Source organism: Ruditapes philippinarum, unplaced genomic scaffold (genome assembly GCF_026571515.1).
Source record: "Ruditapes philippinarum isolate M1 unplaced genomic scaffold, ASM2657151v2 ctg8530_1_1_1_1, whole genome shotgun sequence".
Classification (NCBI taxonomy): domain Eukaryota; kingdom Metazoa; phylum Mollusca; class Bivalvia; order Venerida; family Veneridae; genus Ruditapes; species Ruditapes philippinarum.
Genome location: NW_026861994.1, coordinates 1 through 19,453, shown reverse-complemented (window position 1 = coordinate 19,453; position 19,453 = coordinate 1). Strand labels below are relative to the sequence as shown.

The 19,453-nt window shown below is 30.3% G+C and overlaps 1 protein-coding gene across 1 annotated transcript; it reads right to left on the bottom strand.

The window, feature by feature from the left end:
• Positions 1-3,733: 3,733 nt before the first annotated feature.
• LOC132717563 (NAD(P)H-hydrate epimerase-like) lies at positions 3,734-14,445 on the bottom strand. The gene is given in 7 exon segments (XM_060701055.1): positions 3,734-4,613; positions 5,270-5,353; positions 5,708-5,885; positions 6,500-6,610; positions 7,218-7,326; positions 14,317-14,411; positions 14,413-14,445. Coding segments are annotated over 7 exon segments (867 nt in total). The 3' UTR covers positions 3,734-4,356.
• Positions 14,446-19,453: the final 5,008 nt, after the last annotated feature.

Sequence of the window (19,453 nt, the reverse complement as noted above, 5' to 3'; positions counted from 1 at the left end):
TTTATCTCTGAACACCAAATGGTCTTTCGTCTAGGGCATATGAGGTTATTCCCTATAAAACATTCAAGTTAGTTCAGCGAATCAATTTATGTTTGGTTGTTAAACATACATCTAGACTACTAGTATTGCATACAATACTTTATGAAATCTGGTCGTCCATGGCCGAGAGAGGTTAATGTCGATTTCAAAACACTTGCCCCATACCATTGGGTTCGAATCGCTGTTTAATTCTTTCTAATGAGGAAGCTATCCAACATCGTAGCGTCTTATGAGATGCCCGTTTAGGAAAGCAGGAGCACATGGGGTCTTCCTCCGCCAGTAAAGCTAGTAAACGTCTTTGCTTTGAGAGAACGTGCAAATATGTTTATTTTGACTTTTCACAATCTGGTAACTTTCGGTTTATCATTACCCCTCATGAACAGACAGTATCAAACCGAGTCTGCAATTTTTATGTAATTTTATTGTTTTAGGCCTCCGAGGGATCACCATTTTCCCAGATTTTTGCTTATTGTGTTCGTTATATTTTGCTAGACAATTAAATTAATTGACTGTGATTGGAAAATTTTTAAGTTGTTAGCAAGTGTGTGTGTCAAACTTCAGTAACAATAAACAGTGAGATAACTATAAAAAGACACCTTTTCCATTGGGCAGTAACGTTCTATCTGATTAAGAATTATATGTTTTTAAAAAAATGAGATGAAAACGTTAAAAATGGATTAAACTGTCATATATTTTTATTTCTAAATATTCCCAATGATCAAAGGTTCTCCGAGAATTCAAAAGCACAACAATTGTTTCCTTCCCAAAGATATACGAGCATATAAACACGTATTGTCTCTTTCACATGATGTTTAGATGATGACAACGTTCAGCAATAAAATTAACCATTTACGAGACTATTACCATATTAATTCATTATCCGCTTTTTATAGGGACATTTTGGTGTGATGAAATGCTTTGAATAGAAATATTGCATTCAATAAATGGGGACATTTCACCGGACTTAATGTTTGCAAAAATGAAAGTAAAATAGAAACGTGATTTCGTTTAAGGTTTTGATAATAGCACTTAGCTGGAAGGAAATGGCTCTAGAGTTCCTAACATTGTCCCCTTCGTATCACTTTAAATTGATACACATTATATTAGGCACATTAAGAAATGAATAGTTCTAGCCTTCTTTAGAAAGCGCAAACAGGATTTTTATAATGTTAAATAATTGTTTCAGAGCATCTTAGTAGCTAATTACCTGGAATGTAAAATTGTACTTATACCCCGGAAACAAAAGAAGCAAAATATCATTCACGTTTTTAGCCAATGAGTAACTTTCTTGAAACTATTAACACAAAATCAAATATAAAAGTGCTTGAGAAATTAAAATAAAAGCATTTATGAGGAATAATGGACCTTTAAGAAAAAAGAAAAACATCACTTATGATACTTTCCCAATTGCAAAAATAATTCGAAAATTGTTTTTGACTTCATATACCAAAAACTACAAATTATTCAAAAGTACATAGTTAAATATAGTATTGAAAAACACAATATATACATCGAATATCAATTAACGTTTCATTATTACCTTTGTTTTCAAATCTTTCAAATTTGCTGTTTTTGGTGAATTTCTGTCGTTTTTTTGTTTTGTTTAAAAAAAAAGAAAACAAAAACAACAACATTTATCCCAATGCTTTACAAACCGACAGTGTCGTTGGTCAAAATCTAAAAGAAAAAAAACCGGTTAGGAGGTTTCTAAATACATGTAATATCATAATCCTCCGCTTGCTGTAAACAAAAAACATTTGATTGATTAAACTTTGATGCAAATGACAACCTCTGATTTTTATCATCTTTTTATCTTTTTTGTCATCTTCTTTTTGCTCTTGTATGATTAGCATCAACATTTGACAAAGTAAAGTGGCTGTGCAAATCTTTCGTTTTAATCAATAATCCTGTTGCATTTTAATCAAAAGCTGTGCTGTTGCATGGATAAATGAGAAAGAATCATGACAAGTTTTGAAGTTGGAAAAAAAAGAAACTCCAAAGAAATATGCATGAGAATTAGTTGGTGAACGATATATTTTTCTTTAAATATTTGTGATAAGAATATTCCAACAAATGTTGCACCATAAGGATCTTAAAATGATAAATTTTTGCCGCTAACAACTTTTTCAGGGCGGTTATTTTTTAAAGTCTTATCTTTTTTTTTCAAAGATACTTTGAGATATGAAAGTTTTTATTTTGAATTTGTTATGGCTTTTCATCGTTATTATCAATATTTTGTTTAAGGCGAGAATGGGGGAGAGAACATATTTTAACAATGGGGAAATAGTGTTTTTATCACAGACACCGATACTTGTTAGTTGCGTGAAGCGGACTAGAGAATGATTCATGAAAGCTTAAAGCTTTGTCATTAAATGACTTACATAAACATGTATTAACTAAACGAAAACAACAGAACATGTAATAAGTTTTCCTATTTACTTTTTTGTATTTAGTTTTGTTTACACTTATTTCAATCGATGTTTCATTCTATACGATGTTTCCGTTTCTAATGAATAAATTTTCTATCAACATTAAGTTTATTTTCTTAACTTCATGAATAGAACTCGCGGCAGTAGCTATTTTTCGTGTTATTCAAAAACAGAAAGACGTGTAGAGTACTTGAAAACTTCGGATTAATCCGTTTTGCCATAGGCAAAATGAATTTAGATTATTTTGTCAGTCTCATCTGAAATTTTGATGGATTTCTATTAATGAATTTTCTGCCTGCATTAATTGTGTTTTTTCTCCATCCATACGGAGAGATCGGATAAGAATTTTATTTCTATCAATTTAAGAACATTAATGTTGTACATGTACGTATTATGTACTAAGAAGTTTCTAGTAAATAAGTTCTGGCCTTCTTTGTCGTCGAACAATGTTATTCAGCATATCTGAATGATCTTGTATCTGCTACACCTAAAATAGGCAGGCATTAGTCCGGCTATCTGCTATTCATCATTAATGGTAATTAGATTGCAAGTATGTATTATTCCATCATTAATACTTATTGTTTATTTGTCGTTAAAACGCTGATCAACGCAGTAGAAAGTTTTACCGCGCAATGTTTGCCGTGACAGCTTCGCACAGTCAATGTTAGTGCGCATTATAAAAAAATCCGTAAAACGCCATAGAGGCACAGATAATTAGCGGTTGAATTGCAGAGACATCTCAGAGAACGCCATACAATATTCTCTTGCGATTGTTTGGAGCATGATCTCAGTGCGTGCTTTGATCGTTTTTTTTTTGCGATGCTTAGGCATTGTTTACGATCATGGCGCTACCCTCCACATTCCAACATCAGCAAAATAGAAAAGGAAACATAGGAAACCGCTTTTGTTTTTAAAAATTTTTAACTCATCATTTCGTACAAACATGTATCATGTGCTAGTTCTCAGCGTTCTTGCTCAGTTATAGCCGCATCTGCATCCTTAACCCAACCTAACTGCGCCAATAACAGAAAGGTATATGACAGCGAGTTTGTTTGGAGCATGATCCCAGTGCGTGCTTTGATCGTTTATTTGCGATGCTGAGGCATTGCTTGCGATCGTGGCGCTACCCTCCACATTCCTATCTTTTTTTAGGACACCACGAGATCGCCGCCGTGGAGTGACCGGAGCATTGAATAAATCAAATAATAATAATAATAAAAAAAAAAAAAAACAACAACAACAACAATTAAAAGACAGCAAAATAAAAAAGGAAACATAAGAAACCGCTGTTGTTTTTAAAAATTGTTTAATCATCATTTCGTACAAACATGTAACCATGTAACAAACACAAGTATATTTTACGCAAGTTCTCTTATAACATTTTCATCGTTTAAGTACGAGTGATATTGTATCAAAGCATAGCATGTTATTCTATATAAAGTTGTATTCGGACCATGAAGAAATGTGGTTTTGTTATAATTCGAGGTCATGAGGTTCTTTGATTCATTATAGATCGAGAGATGTAACGAAACAAAGTATATTTGTGTATCTTCACATGTTTGACGTCATCATTAATTTCCGTTCTTGCAGCGTGAAACCGAGCTCGACTAGGAGAATTTCCGTAGTGGTTATAGTATTGTTAAAGTTCAATGAATCCAGATATAAAAGAGATGATGCACTTTGATTGAAATCAATAATAAAATTCATTATGGAACAAAGAATAACATTCCGATCCGAAAGACAAAGTTAAAAAGTAAACCAGGTAGCAAACATATTAAGGCCTGAATGTCACTATGTATTATCTAGGGTCATAGTTCAGCAGTGGTATGTTAACATAGCTTTTCGATGAAAACTAATATCTCCATTTTTCTTTGTGATCGTCTTTGTCTTAATTCTCACTTTTACCATCATTATTCTCTTTGCAATTGGTATCTTCATTTTCAATTTTAATCTCGACAACACAATTAGTAGTCGGGTAAACCGGTAAATTTAACTCATATTTCTGTTCAAGCGTTTTTGGTACAAAACGTCCTCCGAGATAGTGGTGCTTGCCTTTGAATAACTTCGCACACATTTTAGGAGCGGTAAGGGAGATAAGCATCTCTGGTTTCAGTCCATTTTCATCACCTGTCTCAACATCCCATCCTGAAATAATTGTAGTAGTAGTAGTAATAATAATTGCACCTACGCTGTATATTATTGAAATCAAATCAATGTGAGTGTACCTCAAACGCAATATATGATTATCTTCCACGGATGCCTACATAAAATGCGCGTTAAAATACAAAAGGTGTTCGTGTGTTCGAAATTTAAATACATTGACTGATTTTACAGTAATATTTCTGTTTTATTCTTGTTATTGGGTGTACGCATATTTCTCATTTGTTATATTCGTCTGTCACATGAAAATATATCGCTCCAATTGAATATTAATCAGCGTGATGTTAAAATAATATTATTCACTAATATTTGATTCATAGTTTTGTTATAGTAATATTATTTCACTAATATTTGATTCATAGTTTTGTTATAGTAATATTATTTCACTAATATTTGATTCATAGTTTTGTTATAGTTATATTATTTCACTAATATTTAATTCATAGTTTTGTTATAGTGATATTATTTCACTAATATTTGATTCAAAGTTCAACAGTGGGCAAATGAATAATCCACACCAATCAAGAAAATTAGCCTACAATTTAACTGTTTATGCGATAATCCATTTATTTCTTTCTTTATGGGATTAAAAATGGATCAATAATATTTTATGAAAAATTTGAAATAGATAATTAGATTACCAGATGGAATATCTATACTGCAAATAGGTGTTTCGATTTTCTTTAACGTTTCCATAACAGATTCAAATTCTGTTCTAACAGGACCTGCAATGAAATAGAAAATAAAAATATTATCATAATTATATAAATAAACTTTTCCTTTCATAGTACATTTTTCTGTTAACTTCTGATCCTAATTTAATATACTTATTGTTAGATTGTTTGTAAGATTTCTTTCCTTCTTAATTGAACAAGCTGGTTTTCAAAGAAAGGAATATGGCACATTCAGTCAGTGCTAAGGAAATAATTATGTACCTATACCTGATAATACAGTACACTTAAGGTTTGAATCAGTCGTAAATATTTGCGTCTTTTCCGATGTATTTCCTGATTTCCTTTCAGAGAAAAAAAAACCCTGATAAGTCAGTTAGAAATAGAAATACATGTACATCACATTACCTTTAAAGCCTAATCCAAGCAATGCATCAACAACAAAGTTATATGAGTCTGTAATTAAATGTGGTTCAGACGGGAAAAATGATAAAACAGGCATGTCTAAGCTTTCACACTGTTTAAACAGACTGTCAAACGAAGGATTATTTGGTCTCTTCGGATAGAATATTGTCGGCTTATATCCCTGAAAAAGAAACAGTGATATAATATAAATTCCTCACATGATTATCTCCCTTGGCAGATTTCACAGACGTCACATGATGATGAAAGTCTCGCGACGTAACATGGAAAGTCAAGTGTAAATATCGACCGTTACATAGTCATTTTTCTCTTTCTGTTTTATTTTTAACTTTTCATACCTAATGTACGTTCGTTAAAGTTTATCAAAAATTATCAAAGTTATACAAATTATGAAAAATAAATTCAAAAGCTAAAAAGATATAAAATAACAAAATATTTTTTAATGTGCGTGGTGGCAGAGATCTCTGTACTGATAAAGGAAGATCACTGCGTAGGAGATTGAGTGATAATGACAATACATGTATCAACCAATGTTACAGTACTATTCTTTCTCACTTTTGTGTTATTAATTGTTCTTTCTGGTAATTGTTTGCCGTTCTTTGTATTTTTGTTTCCTCTTTAATAGTTAAAAAGGTTTACAGTCAATTTAAATCATTAAGAGACAGAGCAAAATTAAATAAAACTGGATAAAGTTGAATAATCTCAGCTTTTTTAAATAAGATTTACTGATGCGAACATCCCAAAAGGAAGAAAATATAAAGAAGAATTACTACGTACAAACATTTTCAGATGTCTGGCGCAAACAAGTCCGTCTCCACCATTATGTCCTGGTCCACAACAAACAAGAACAGCATGGTTGTCCTTTGTCATCTGTTCTACTGGATAACACTTAGAAATACACAAAAATGTTGTCAGGAACTAACGTATACAAGCTTAATTTCAACACCCATTAATATTTTGAAGATTATATCATCTGTTTGACCTTGGACAGAAAGAGTATATTTTCTGTCCCAGGTTTGACCAAAAGTAATTGAAAACCGTTTCTGTAGGTTTTGCTTAACAATTGTAAAAGACGTAACACTTTGAGTTACATTACACAAAGCTATGTAGTGCGAAACAAAAAGGCTAAATAATGTTTGAAAAAAATGCTGAAAATTGTATAAATGAATCTCTAATCGAATATGAAAACGTTTGAGATAAGTTTCCACTTTCTTAATCCCAAATGTTATTTAACTACAGATTATAACGTCACGTTTTATATGACAAAAATGACAAGAAACGCGGCCGTTATAACATCGTAAGACATATCTGGCGTTCTACGCAATGTGTGATGCATACATGAGTTAAGCTGGATTGTATGGTGGCTGAGTCGTGCCATTTCGTGTCTTTGCCCATCAAAAATTGAAGGCGAGGACATTAAGGCACGGTTAATAAATCTAAAATTATAAAAATTGGAAAATAAACTCATAGATATTTAAACGAAAAGTTTACTTACATTGGCAATAGCAACGGCACAACTTAATCCCGACAATTCCATAAGTTCTTCGTTGCTAAAGGCATACTCCGTGATTAGTTCTTGATGTATTTCTTGTGCTTCTTTTTGACTGAAATTATAAGACAATGCAATGCAATAAATTAGTAACTAAAGGGCAAGGAAGAATATGATTTTAGTAAATGATAAAAACTGCAGTAGCAACAGCAACAGCAAGCCTGCACCGCGACAGTCCGATAAGTTGATAAACGCTAGAAACATAGACTGTGAAGATATTTTTCTGATTGCTATCGTGAATCATCAGTGACTGAAAATGAAAGAAACAATTTAAAGTGACTGTTCTTAAAAGTTTAAGTACTGTATCCTTTTTTTCACATATTATAAAGTAAAATCAATGCACTGTCGGCGTTTGAACCACGTGACGACCCAATAGGAAATATTTATCAATTCAGCCTCGTTTTCACACCCAATATAGCCTCGTTTTCATTTTCATACTTTCTAACTTGTCTATATCAAATGCATATCGTACTCAATATATGTCATTATACACTGTTGAGAACAATATTATTCTATTGGACTCATACATAGCTGCAAAACCAATGTCAGACTCCGTTAGCGCGTAGTCTAATATAAATTTTTGTTGAATATATCAAGTTTTATCACCTAATATTATCACATACAAACCACAACGCAGGTGATTATTTAACCCTTTAATCAAAAGCAATATAAACACTTATGTTCTCACAATGTAATGCGAAGTCTCTAGCGTTTTTAAGAGGATATTGAATGGATGTAAGTTTACTAAATGCCCAAAGTAATGTCGTAGAAGATCTTAAAAGTAAGAAGTTTGTTGTTATATTTTATTTGTAGTTAATATTGTTGTATTTTCCTGAGGTATTAGGTATTACTTAGGTTACAAAAGACTTGATAATTTCGTCTTATGATTTTATCAGAGTAACAACGTTTAACTTCAGGCACGTATTTCAATATTGATCACAGATCAGACAAAACATATTTCATTATTGAAGTGTATTTAGCCGCCTTTTACTAAATTAGATGGCATTTACTTGTTGCATAACTTCTGATTGGTGCCTGCAGGGTTTTAGATAATAACCAGCAGCAACATTACTGTTTGACGCTGTCTTTTTCTCGGTTTGTTTTGTATTTGTTTGTTTTGTATTGTTTTTTCTTCTTCATTTTTATGAACGGAAAATACAAGTATTGTACCTTGTCTGTAAAGAATGGAATATCTTTACATAATAACTTTCCATTATCTCTCATGAATAGATCTACTCGAGCTGACCCTGCATTTTACCGCTATTGCTATCCAGGGATATTCCCATTTTCTAGATTTTTTCCAGGTTTCTCGGCAAAACAAGTGTCATGGACAAACTAGTTCTTAAACAAAGCATACATTTGACAGGATCAGACATGTCTGTCAGAAACTAAGCTTTTATACACAAGTTGATGACATTATAATTACTTATAGTCCAAATGAACAGCTCATGAATGAAAGGTTTGAGAATTGGTTGGGTGTGAGATAAGGTACTTCTACCGTACATGTGGCATGTATACTTCCTGTACAAAAAAGCAACATTGGTTTGAAATCCATCATTGTAGATTTATTATAATTTATAACAAGTTCTGAGGATGTTTTGGTTAAAAATTATCTTTTTAAAGAATCAATTGTTTAAATTCACACATGGACAGCTGTTTTATTATAAATAAAATATTTGTTACATTTTTTTCTAGTAAATATGGGAAAATTTAATATTAAAAATATAAATATCAATGATTCTCGTTCGAAGACTTAAAAAAAATGTTGCTTTCTTTTATCGATTATAAGCCTCAAACTCTGTTGTCTTTATTGACTCAAAATAAATGCGAGACAATTTCCTTGAAATTTGTTTCTCAACAACACAATACATTAAGAGATCATAAAATTAGCTTTACAAGTATTAACACGTCCATTAATTTCTCGTAAAACGTCGCATTTCCTATCACATTTCATGTCATCTAAATATTGAGAAACGTTCCATTTATCAAACAAGCAAATTAAATTGCTGTCAACTCACCGCTTTCTACGTGATTGAATGGAGAATATTGACAGAATTTAGAATTAAACATTCCTTTGACGCTCTGCAGTTTATGACATTGATTTAGCATTATGTGACAGTTGTTTTAAGCCAATGATAAATATGAATATTTTCCTTTACAATTCTTCTTTTTACAACTTTCTTTGGTTCTTATTGTAACCCCTTACAACGTTACTATTTGACCCTTGACCTAGTTACAATTTGCAATCCCAAATATATGTTCAGAATGTGTAGTTATTCACCTGGGGTTTGCTTATTTTTTATTTATTTATTTATCTATTCATTCAGTATTTGTAGAGTTATTGCCCTTGCAATAATGTGTCTGGCATTACTCAAAAAAATTTCAACATGTGTCTGGCATTACTCAAAACATCTTTGACAAAGAGTCATGAAACTTTACAGGACTGTCGATCAGCGTGTGTCGTAGTGCATTTTGGTGATTTGCTTGTTTGAAATTTATTTTAAGCATACTTTGAAATATGAAATTGAGATTTGAAATTTGTAATGAGGAGGAAAAAATCAAGATGTCAACATATGAAAATTGGATGTCGTTTTGTATGCCCCAACAACATAGGGGTAGGGGGAGTCACGTAGAATTTCCTTTGTCTGAACCTTTGTCATACTGTCCTGGAGTATGTCAATAGACTGACAAAGGGGAATGAAGGGCATCCGTGTCCTATGGACATATTTCTAGTATGGCTTGCATCCTCAAAGGACAACAAAATATTGAAGAAGGGTTTAGGATTTCCACTCCGTATATTAAATACCATTTACAGGCTGTACGATCATAAAGATAATACGAAGTGAAATTGTTCTATTTTTTTGTGTTTTATGCCAAACGGTCAAGGTCACAGTGATATAAAACGTAAAAAAACGGTTCTCTAAAAACTAGAGAAACATTTTAGCAAATCATATGCTGGCCACTTAATTAAAATTCCTATACTTTCGGGCGTGCGTGCTAACAGCTAAACGTAAAAAACTGTTTCTGTTTATTTACTGGGTGACTTTTTGACCAATATACTTCATACAAAACTGCATTTGATCATTGTTTTATTACGTGGATGACTTTAATCAGTTTTGAATGTGGATGCTTAAAGGTCAAGGTCATATTTAGTCTAACGCTATTAATATTCACGTCCTAGAGCAATAGATCAATTTAAACCATTGCTATTTTTACCCGGATGGTATATGTGATCGTCACAGTTCCCGCTCATAACAAGAGGTTTATGTGCATGTCAGTAATTATTTATTATATTGTGTAATCATGCACTTGATTGCTCAGCATGCTTATTAATAAAAGAGTGGTGTGAAACGTGTTAAAACCTTTCAAATGTATAAACAGAATTATACAGTACTGGTATATATGAAAATTAATAAAAACAAGAGGTGACATTTCAATTGCATGAATTCTCGATTTCATCTTGGAGAATTGTCAATTTAACCTCACGTTTTCAACATACATTATTCACGAGTTCACGATTTCAATTTCATGAATTCACGATTCCAAGCTGAAATTGTTAATTCGTGAAAATGAAATCGTGAACTCGTGAAGATGAAATTTCGAATTTGTGAAGTTGAAATAGTGCATTCATGAAGTTGAAATCGTGAATTGGTGAAGTAAAATTCGTAAACTGGTTAAGTTGAAATCGTAAATTCGTGAAGTTAAATTCGTGAATTCATGAAGATGAAATTGTGAATTTATAAAGTGATTTAATGAAAATGAACTCAATTATTCAAGAAATGTAAATGTCACCACTGTTCTTTTGTAGATAATACACTCAATTGTTATTGTACATAAGATAAAGGTATCGATTTGTTCACGTGACATTGGATAACCCATTAAAATCCTATTAATAAGTGATTACATTATTGTTTGTCTAGCCGGCTGTATTTCCATAAGAATATACTTGTTATGTTCTCAGACAAATAGCACCTAATATGTTAATTCTTTTGGGAGCATTTTGCTTCAGTATCCTGGACTGAGCATTGATGCATATATTAAATGTATTTAAATAAATAAAATATTCAATTATAATGATTAAGTGCGCTTTCGTTTATGTTGCTAGAGGTTGTCATGCTCAGATTAACGCTAATATAGTTAATAGGAACAACTTGTTATTCAAAATAATAAGTAAAATGATTGTAAAGCTACTATCAGGACAACACGAAGATTAAAATCTATGAGTAAAGCAAAGTCTAATTTTGCATTAGACGTATCGCATAAAACGATGCTGTTGCCGCGGTTCAAACTTGGTTGTCACACTCATATATACGACATCCGGATAGAACGATATAAATTCGGAGGTCCACTGAATATCGTTATAAGCAAAGATTACTGTATAACACAGAAGGTCAAAATGTAGACTGTGCAATATATTCAGTTTCTGAATCAGTTTTTGTTACGTTCAGTTATTATTTATTGTTAACGTTTTGACATCAGTCGAGTCGACTAAAATTAACTATAAATATTTCGAAATTAAATAAGAAACTGCAATCTATGTTTAATACTTTAAAAGATTAAGATAATTAATGTTGTAATTGCTTCTCTAAACGGAACATGTTGCCTGTATTGCCTATATTAATAATATCACTCTCGCTATTAAAGTATAGGCACCATCGAATTCATCTTATACACATTTGTGTGAACAAATCAATCGGAATGTATCTTAAATATATTTGGGTTGCTTCAAGGCATATTAAGCCTCAGAAATCTATAACATTTAAATACTTTAGATATGTCAAACATTTGTTAAATAATGTTTTAATAATGGCTTTAGAGTATTTAAGATGTAACAAAAAAGTGAATGTATATGGCAAACCAGTTTTTTTTCAGAAACGATGTTAAGATATCAAAATAAAAAGTGTTTAGAAATAAAATTGATTGTCTTTGGTGATTGGAAGTGTTTAGTGTTTGGTTAAAGTAATATAAAAACGCAACGCTCTAGCAATACAACATAATTAGCTTACTTCACTATTTGGCATTGTATTGTCTACTTTTAGTTTATAATTATTAAATTGTCAGCTTATTACCTAAAGATGGATGTGATTGGAATATATTTTACCATAGTTATCTCTATAGGCTTACTTAACTTTAGAATAAGTACAGGTGCACAATATATTTTTTCTAAAAACTTTGGCTTAAAACACTCTAATTGCCGATCGAGTTCTCAGTTGAAAATTTAAAGTATTATTCAAACACATTCGATCATGACATTCTAGTGTGAATTGAATTAATCTAAAGAAAATCAAAACACATTATCGATTATTGTGTTGAAAAGTAATTTACAATGACTGAATGCTGCAAATATCGTTTTCTTCTAAAATGGGTTCTATATGATAAACAAGCATTTTAAACTTTTTCAACTCTCTGCGTTCAATGTGAATGGATTAGAAATATTAACAAAACTAAGCATTCTTTTGATGCATTGATTGTTGTTTTGAATTTATAACTACAATGTATATCAATGACTATAATTTTTTAAAACTCAAGAATTGTCAGATATACCTCCTCTCCTTAAGAATGTCAAAACACTTTCTACGCTTAATATCTTTTCCACCTTTTAATCTGGACAACATCATAAAGATTTATAGGGAAAGTTTCAAAGCAAGTGCAGACTGAATAGCAAACATTACAGACCAGATGACACACAAGTTATAGTTTTGTAATAACGATATTATAGCTGCATTCTAAACATGTCAGCATGTAAAATAACTTTAAAGACATAAACAGATGTAATCTATTTGTTCTGTTACAAAAAGCTTTGTTAATTTCCTTCAATGTAATGAATCATTTGTCTCACATAAAATTTTGATCCGACTGTGATAAAATGCATAGGAAACGATTTATAACATTATCAAATCTGATCCGTTTAATCAACCCGACGAAGAGATCTAGAAAATAGCATATAGATCTTAAAACCGACTTTTGGGGCAAACAAATGTTTTTTTGAAAGAAAATTTCCCAATTAAAAAGGGGGGAAAAATTCTTTGGGTCAATACACGCTTCATTTCTCATAAAACCCTCTTTTTTTTTAAATGGGATCAGTTTGATTTTTGGCCGATACCTCGGTAAATTTTTTACCATTTGTTACCGCTTTAAAACCACCATTTACTGTTTGACCAAAACAAACAAAGGGAATTACCTCATCTGGGGAACTGTTATGCTTTAAGGCCCAATTTTCAAAACCCGCCTTTCCACTTTGAACTAAATAGGATTTCTCCCAAATCACTTAAAGGTCAACCATTTTTTAGGAAAAAACCCTGTTGGTAAAAACGTCAAAAAAAAACAGTGTATTGAAAAAAAAAAAAATTTTTTTCAGTAAAAAATTACATTAAGTTCGCGCTTTACCCATAGGTCTCTAACGTTATACTTATGATAAGTACCGCTGTTAAATGAAATGACCCTATGTTGTTTGGGCAAAATCTTTAACGTCAAAGTGAAGAATTGAACGTGAAATTTATTAAAAAGAGTCTCTACTAAATAACAAAGAGAAGCACTTTAACAAATTCTATTTAAATCAAACATGAATGGTCATCTTTATTAATTTCAAACCATAGTTTAATTCCTGGATCACAAGTCACCCCAGTGACTATGAAGGTTAAAAACCCTGTTCTGCTTTTGAACGTCTGTTACTCAAAAAAGTGTTAGTACAATTTTAGAAAAATTGAAAGCTGTGGTTTCACAATTTAGGGATCTAAGTTAAAAAAGCAAAAAATAGGATTCATCTACTCTTTTAATAAGAATATCATTCGTCATTTGGTCTAAATGTTTTAAGTTCTTAAATAAATACGCCTATTTAATTTTTTTTAGCCAATGGTATCTATACAATAATAAAAACGTTAATGGAATCAAACATTGCATTAATAATACATGCAAAACAGTGATCAATTAATTAAAGAAGTGATATTAAATTTAAAAATAAAATTTAAAACAGTATACATAATGAATAAGATATTATAATCATAAAACAACTATATATGTTTTAAGTTTAGAAGCAGAATCATACCTTATATATTTTATCTTTTGTTGCTGTACTTCCTCAATTTTGTTTGCATGTCCGTCATGTTTTTGTTTATCCTTCTTATGACTTCCTTTTTTTTGGGAAATGAAATTTTGTTCACGATATCCTATCCATTTTTTATTAGTATTTTCTACTATATGGACTATTTGTTTGTTTCATTTGTTTGTTCATTGGGGGGACGATGTAAGTTTTTGACAAATTTTTTTTTTAAGCAAACACAGACGACGAAAAAATTTATGCAAATAAGGGGAAATTTTGTCACTTTTTCCCAAAATTTTTCTTGAATGCATTAAAAATTGTTTGCTTAACACAAAAGACGAAAAAATAAATTATTATCTCAAACAATTTAAAATTCTTACAAAATTTTAAATACATTTTTTCTTCAGTTGCAAAAATAACTAAACTAAATGATGAATTTTTAAAAACATGAAAGAAAATTGAAAATTTTTAATTCACTTTTTTTTTAAAAAAGACCCCCCGGATTAAAACATTTTAAACAAAAGCATCAAATCCAGCTGTTTGCAAGAAACCAGTCAATAACACGCACATTTATGCTTAAATATCCTTATCGTTATTTCCTCTGATAACAACATAGAACTGTGAACATCTCTTCGTTACTCTGTGAACATCTCTTCCTAACTCTGCAACAAAATATGGCTATACTTTCTGTATTGTATTGGCAAATTCCGATTGTCATAACAGTGTTGTGAGAAACATAAAATCACACCGCTAAAACAACTCTTACATATTCCTATTTAAGCATCTTTGTTATTTGATTTAATATATACTATAATTTCATTAAATTGATAAAGAAACACTAGTAAATGTTTATTATACTCTCCTGTGCATCGGTCGAATGTTGTTTCACTATCGCTTAAGCAACGGAAGTGTTTTCATTGAGCTGCGAAGGAAGCGTAATATGTTTACTACAATCGCAATATTTCGCATACTATTTTAAAATTGGTGTGTATTTTGGAAGACAAAAGTCAATCAAAAAACTCTAAAACTGCATTTTTATCAGATCTCTACATGATGTTTGAAGTACAAAGTTGCAAAAAGAAACAGATGGCAAAACAAACAGCATGTTAGGAACTTGAACCCGTTACCACTTGCATACCATTTATTTTGTTACCCTATTAACTGAGTTTCTTAGTCTTTCTTAGTTTCTGCCCTTATTAGTAAACAGTTCTATACCGGATAATATCATCCATCGAAAAACGATTTATTCGATTAATGATATTAAACAATTGTTCAAAAAAGGAAGCTTTTAATCGTTCCATAAAGACGTTTCAAATTAATTTTGAAAATAAAAATTTAATATGTATTCTAAAGAATGTATATCTTAAAATGGTGCTAGAGATAGCAATAGTTCAGTTTAATAATTCATAGCATTGACAATCGAATAATCAATGTTCAAATGGAAGATACGTTAGAATTTCGGGATTTTCAAACTCGGGACTTTAAATGGAGAATCTTTTAACAAAAAAATGTTGTGACCAAACGCACAAGAATCGTTTTATCCAAACTCATCATCAAAGATGTATTATAATGTTGTATGCTCCTAAGATATTCTAATATTCATTTAGACCAATATAAAGACGAGAAGACAGGCAACCACATTGCAATTAGTAATCGTACAATTTATGCAAGTAATGAATTGGAATCAATATAAGACTTTTAACTCTTTACCACATGAGCATATTGTGCAAAAATGGCCGTTTTCATCTATTACAAGTTCAAAAGTGCTATGAAACTGCTATGAAACTATGAAAAATGGTTCAGTACTTCAGTATTTTCTGTTACCATGGCAACGAAGAATGTCTCAAAATTGCCAAAATACACTATTTTGCATTTTTTTCCCATCAAAACTGATTTCAAAGTGTTGCAATTTATCAATGGATTGAGATTGAGAAAAAGGCTTTTCAGCGTTGGTTACACTTTAACTAACGATCGAATGAGCCATTTTTACTGTACTTGGTCCCAAAATTTTCTTGTCGGATGTGCATGAGGGGGCCTGCCCCAAACAAACCCAAGTAAGGGAAAAATGATATTTTTTAAAAACATTTTTCAAAAAAAAGTTTTGGGCCCAAAAACAGGATTTTTTATTTTTTTGGGGAAAATAAAAAGGGGGATTTTTTAAATGTTGTTTTTTGGCCAAAATGAGGTAAAAGGTTAAAATTGATTTTAAAAAATTTTGAAAACTATTAAATGGGAGTTTAAAGAAAAGGAAAAAGGGTAAAAAAAAAAATTTTATGTAAATTTCCCCAGGGAATCAATTAAATTGAAAATAATTTATCAAAAATGTTTTAAAATAAAAAAAATTTTTGTCTCTAAATATTTAAAAAATAATTTTGAATAAAAATCTTTAAGAAAAATATCTTCAAAAATCCCAATTAAAAGGTTTCAAAAAAAATCTTGCTTTTGGATCTTGATCAATAAATGATTGAAGGATTTTGACTTTGTTTTTTAAAATGTTTTTGAAATGTCAAAAAATTGTAAACTAAACCTCTACAACATTTTTATTTCCTTAGGGAAAACCTTTTTCCCCCCCAAACAAGGGGTTTTAGAAAAAAAAAAGATGAAAACGGGCTTTTAAAAGAACTATTTAAGTAGAAAAAGGTTTCCTGAAAAACTTTGTTGGATTTTAAATACAGTCCAAACAATATTTTTTAAATTAGCTGAGAGGTTTTAAATTTCTTTTAAAAATTAAAATGTGTAAAATTGTTTTTTATACAGACAAGAATCGATTAAACACAGTGAGATTATAGTTGCCTAATGTTTCTGTATTAAAAAATTGTGAATAACAAAAATTTTGTTGCTTTTTTATTTTTTTATTTTTTTTTTTTTTTTTTTTTTTTTTTGTTATTTATTATAAGGGAATTTTTGCTGTAAACTCCTCTCTTTGGATCCCATGTTTAAATCCTTATTTTTACAGAATCTATTGTCAATTTCTCGATTTATAACATATACATTATGTTTAAATAGACGGTCCCAATTTCATTTAAAGCCTATGAGTTGAAAATATAGAGTAATTTGATTATAAGGGGTTTGACAGTCATTAAATTTTATACGAAAAAATGACAAATATTCTTGGGGAAAACTGAAAGGGAATAGAAAACCCTAACCCATAAAAAAATGACAAAAATTTAAGTCTTGAAAAATTCATATCAAATGCCTATCTGTACATAAAAATTTATTAATTCTCTGCAGAAAAGACGTCATTTAACAAGGATTTAAACAAATTTCCCTTCAATTAATCTCATACTACAGTTAACTTTTAAGAAATATTACACCCTTTCAATATTAAAAAAAAGAAAGCAAAAGGAAATAAAGGGATTTTTTTACAATATTTAACTAATCGCTGAAAAAGATTGATTGATATAAAACAATTAGCCAATTAAAATAACCCGGTGGGGAAAAATTACCAAAATAGGGGAAAATGGGTTATGTGTAAAAAATTTTTAAAAAGTTTCCCCATGAAAATTTTAAATGAAATAAAATCACGAAAAAAAAAATTATGCAATACCACATATAAAAAGCCCAAAAATTGTCAAAAGTATATATTGGCTGGAATGGGTAAATTTTCAAAAATGTTTTTTATTTTTTAAAATATCAAAAAGCAAAAAAAGTTCAAAAATTGTATATATAAACATTGAACTGCATTTTAACCAACTTCATTGGGTTATATGCTATTTTCAAAGCTGAAAAAAGAAAGTAAAATTTCATAGTATAAAGACATTAAAAAAGTAATAAATACATAGGTATTTGTTTATAATCAATACCTTTAAGAAAATAATTTAACTAAATACATTGTAAATTTAATATTAGTTGAAAAAACATTTTTTTAAACCCAACTGCTCTGTTTTGCACATAAAGTAAGCAAAATTGTTTTGAAAAAAAACCAACTTCAAAAAATATTCTAGAATCCTAGTTAAAAAGTGGAGAAAAGAGCTGACCCTACTACAGCTATACCCTGTGATTTCTTGCAACATTTGCCCACCTAAATCTCTTAATTACATAAAATAAGTCTAGACAGTTTCCTGGGCAGTTCCCTTTAATTGTTTTTTCTTGTACACCGAGTAGTTTAACAAATAACATGAACCCGCTCTTAATTTCTCGCAATATGTCCATTTCCTAATCTTAAAAATTTCGTAGAAAGATCGAAAAAATTCCAATATTATAATTCCCCTTTTCCGTCAATTTTTCTTAATACAAAATTTAACCAAGTTATTTTTTAAAAAATATGTTGTGGGAAATTCTTATTTTTTTCCCTTATCTTTAAAAAATTTAGAATTGGACAGGTCTGGATCTATGCATTAAGAAGCTTTCAAGTAAAAGGGCCATTTAAACTTTTTACAACTGAATTAAAAAAAATTATTTGTGCATTAATTCACTTATTAAACGGGGGAAAATCATAATACCGGTATGTTTTTTTTCCGACCCAACTTACAGGGTTTTTTTTTAGACATTTTAAAACACTTTTGTTCTCTTGACATGTGCAATAACTTGGGTAAAACAACAAAAATCAACAATACATTCTGTCCTAGGCAATCAACATTAGCTCAACATTCGATTTTAATAATAATCAAAAAATTTTCATAGTAATGTTGAGCTAGAAATCAAAATCAGCTAAATTGAAAATTTAGAAACAAACCCTTACCAACATTTACCAATAAATTTAAACCTTTGGAGAAAAAAACCAAAGGCTTTAAATTTTTTTCCCCTGAAATAAATTCCCCCAAATTATCCTTAAAAAAAAATTTTTAAAGTATTTCTGAAAATCCAAAAATGAATCAGAAATTTTTATGTCAGGCAATCAACCAAATCCCTAAAATGGGTCGGGCTTTAAATTAAAGTTAGGGTCATAAAATCAGCAGACCAAAAATCGATAAAAAAAATTCAACTCAACATTCGACTTTTAAAAAATCAAAGATTTTAAAATGTTTAGGCAAAACTAAGCATTTTTTCAGGAGTAAAAATAATTGTAAAATTTGAAAATGAAAACAAATGGTTAGCTAGACAAAATTCCGCAGAATGTTTTCTTTTCGAGCTAACAATCGACATTCCCGCTCAACATTTCGATCTATAATAATGAACGAGGTTTTTCCCTTTTAAAGTGAAA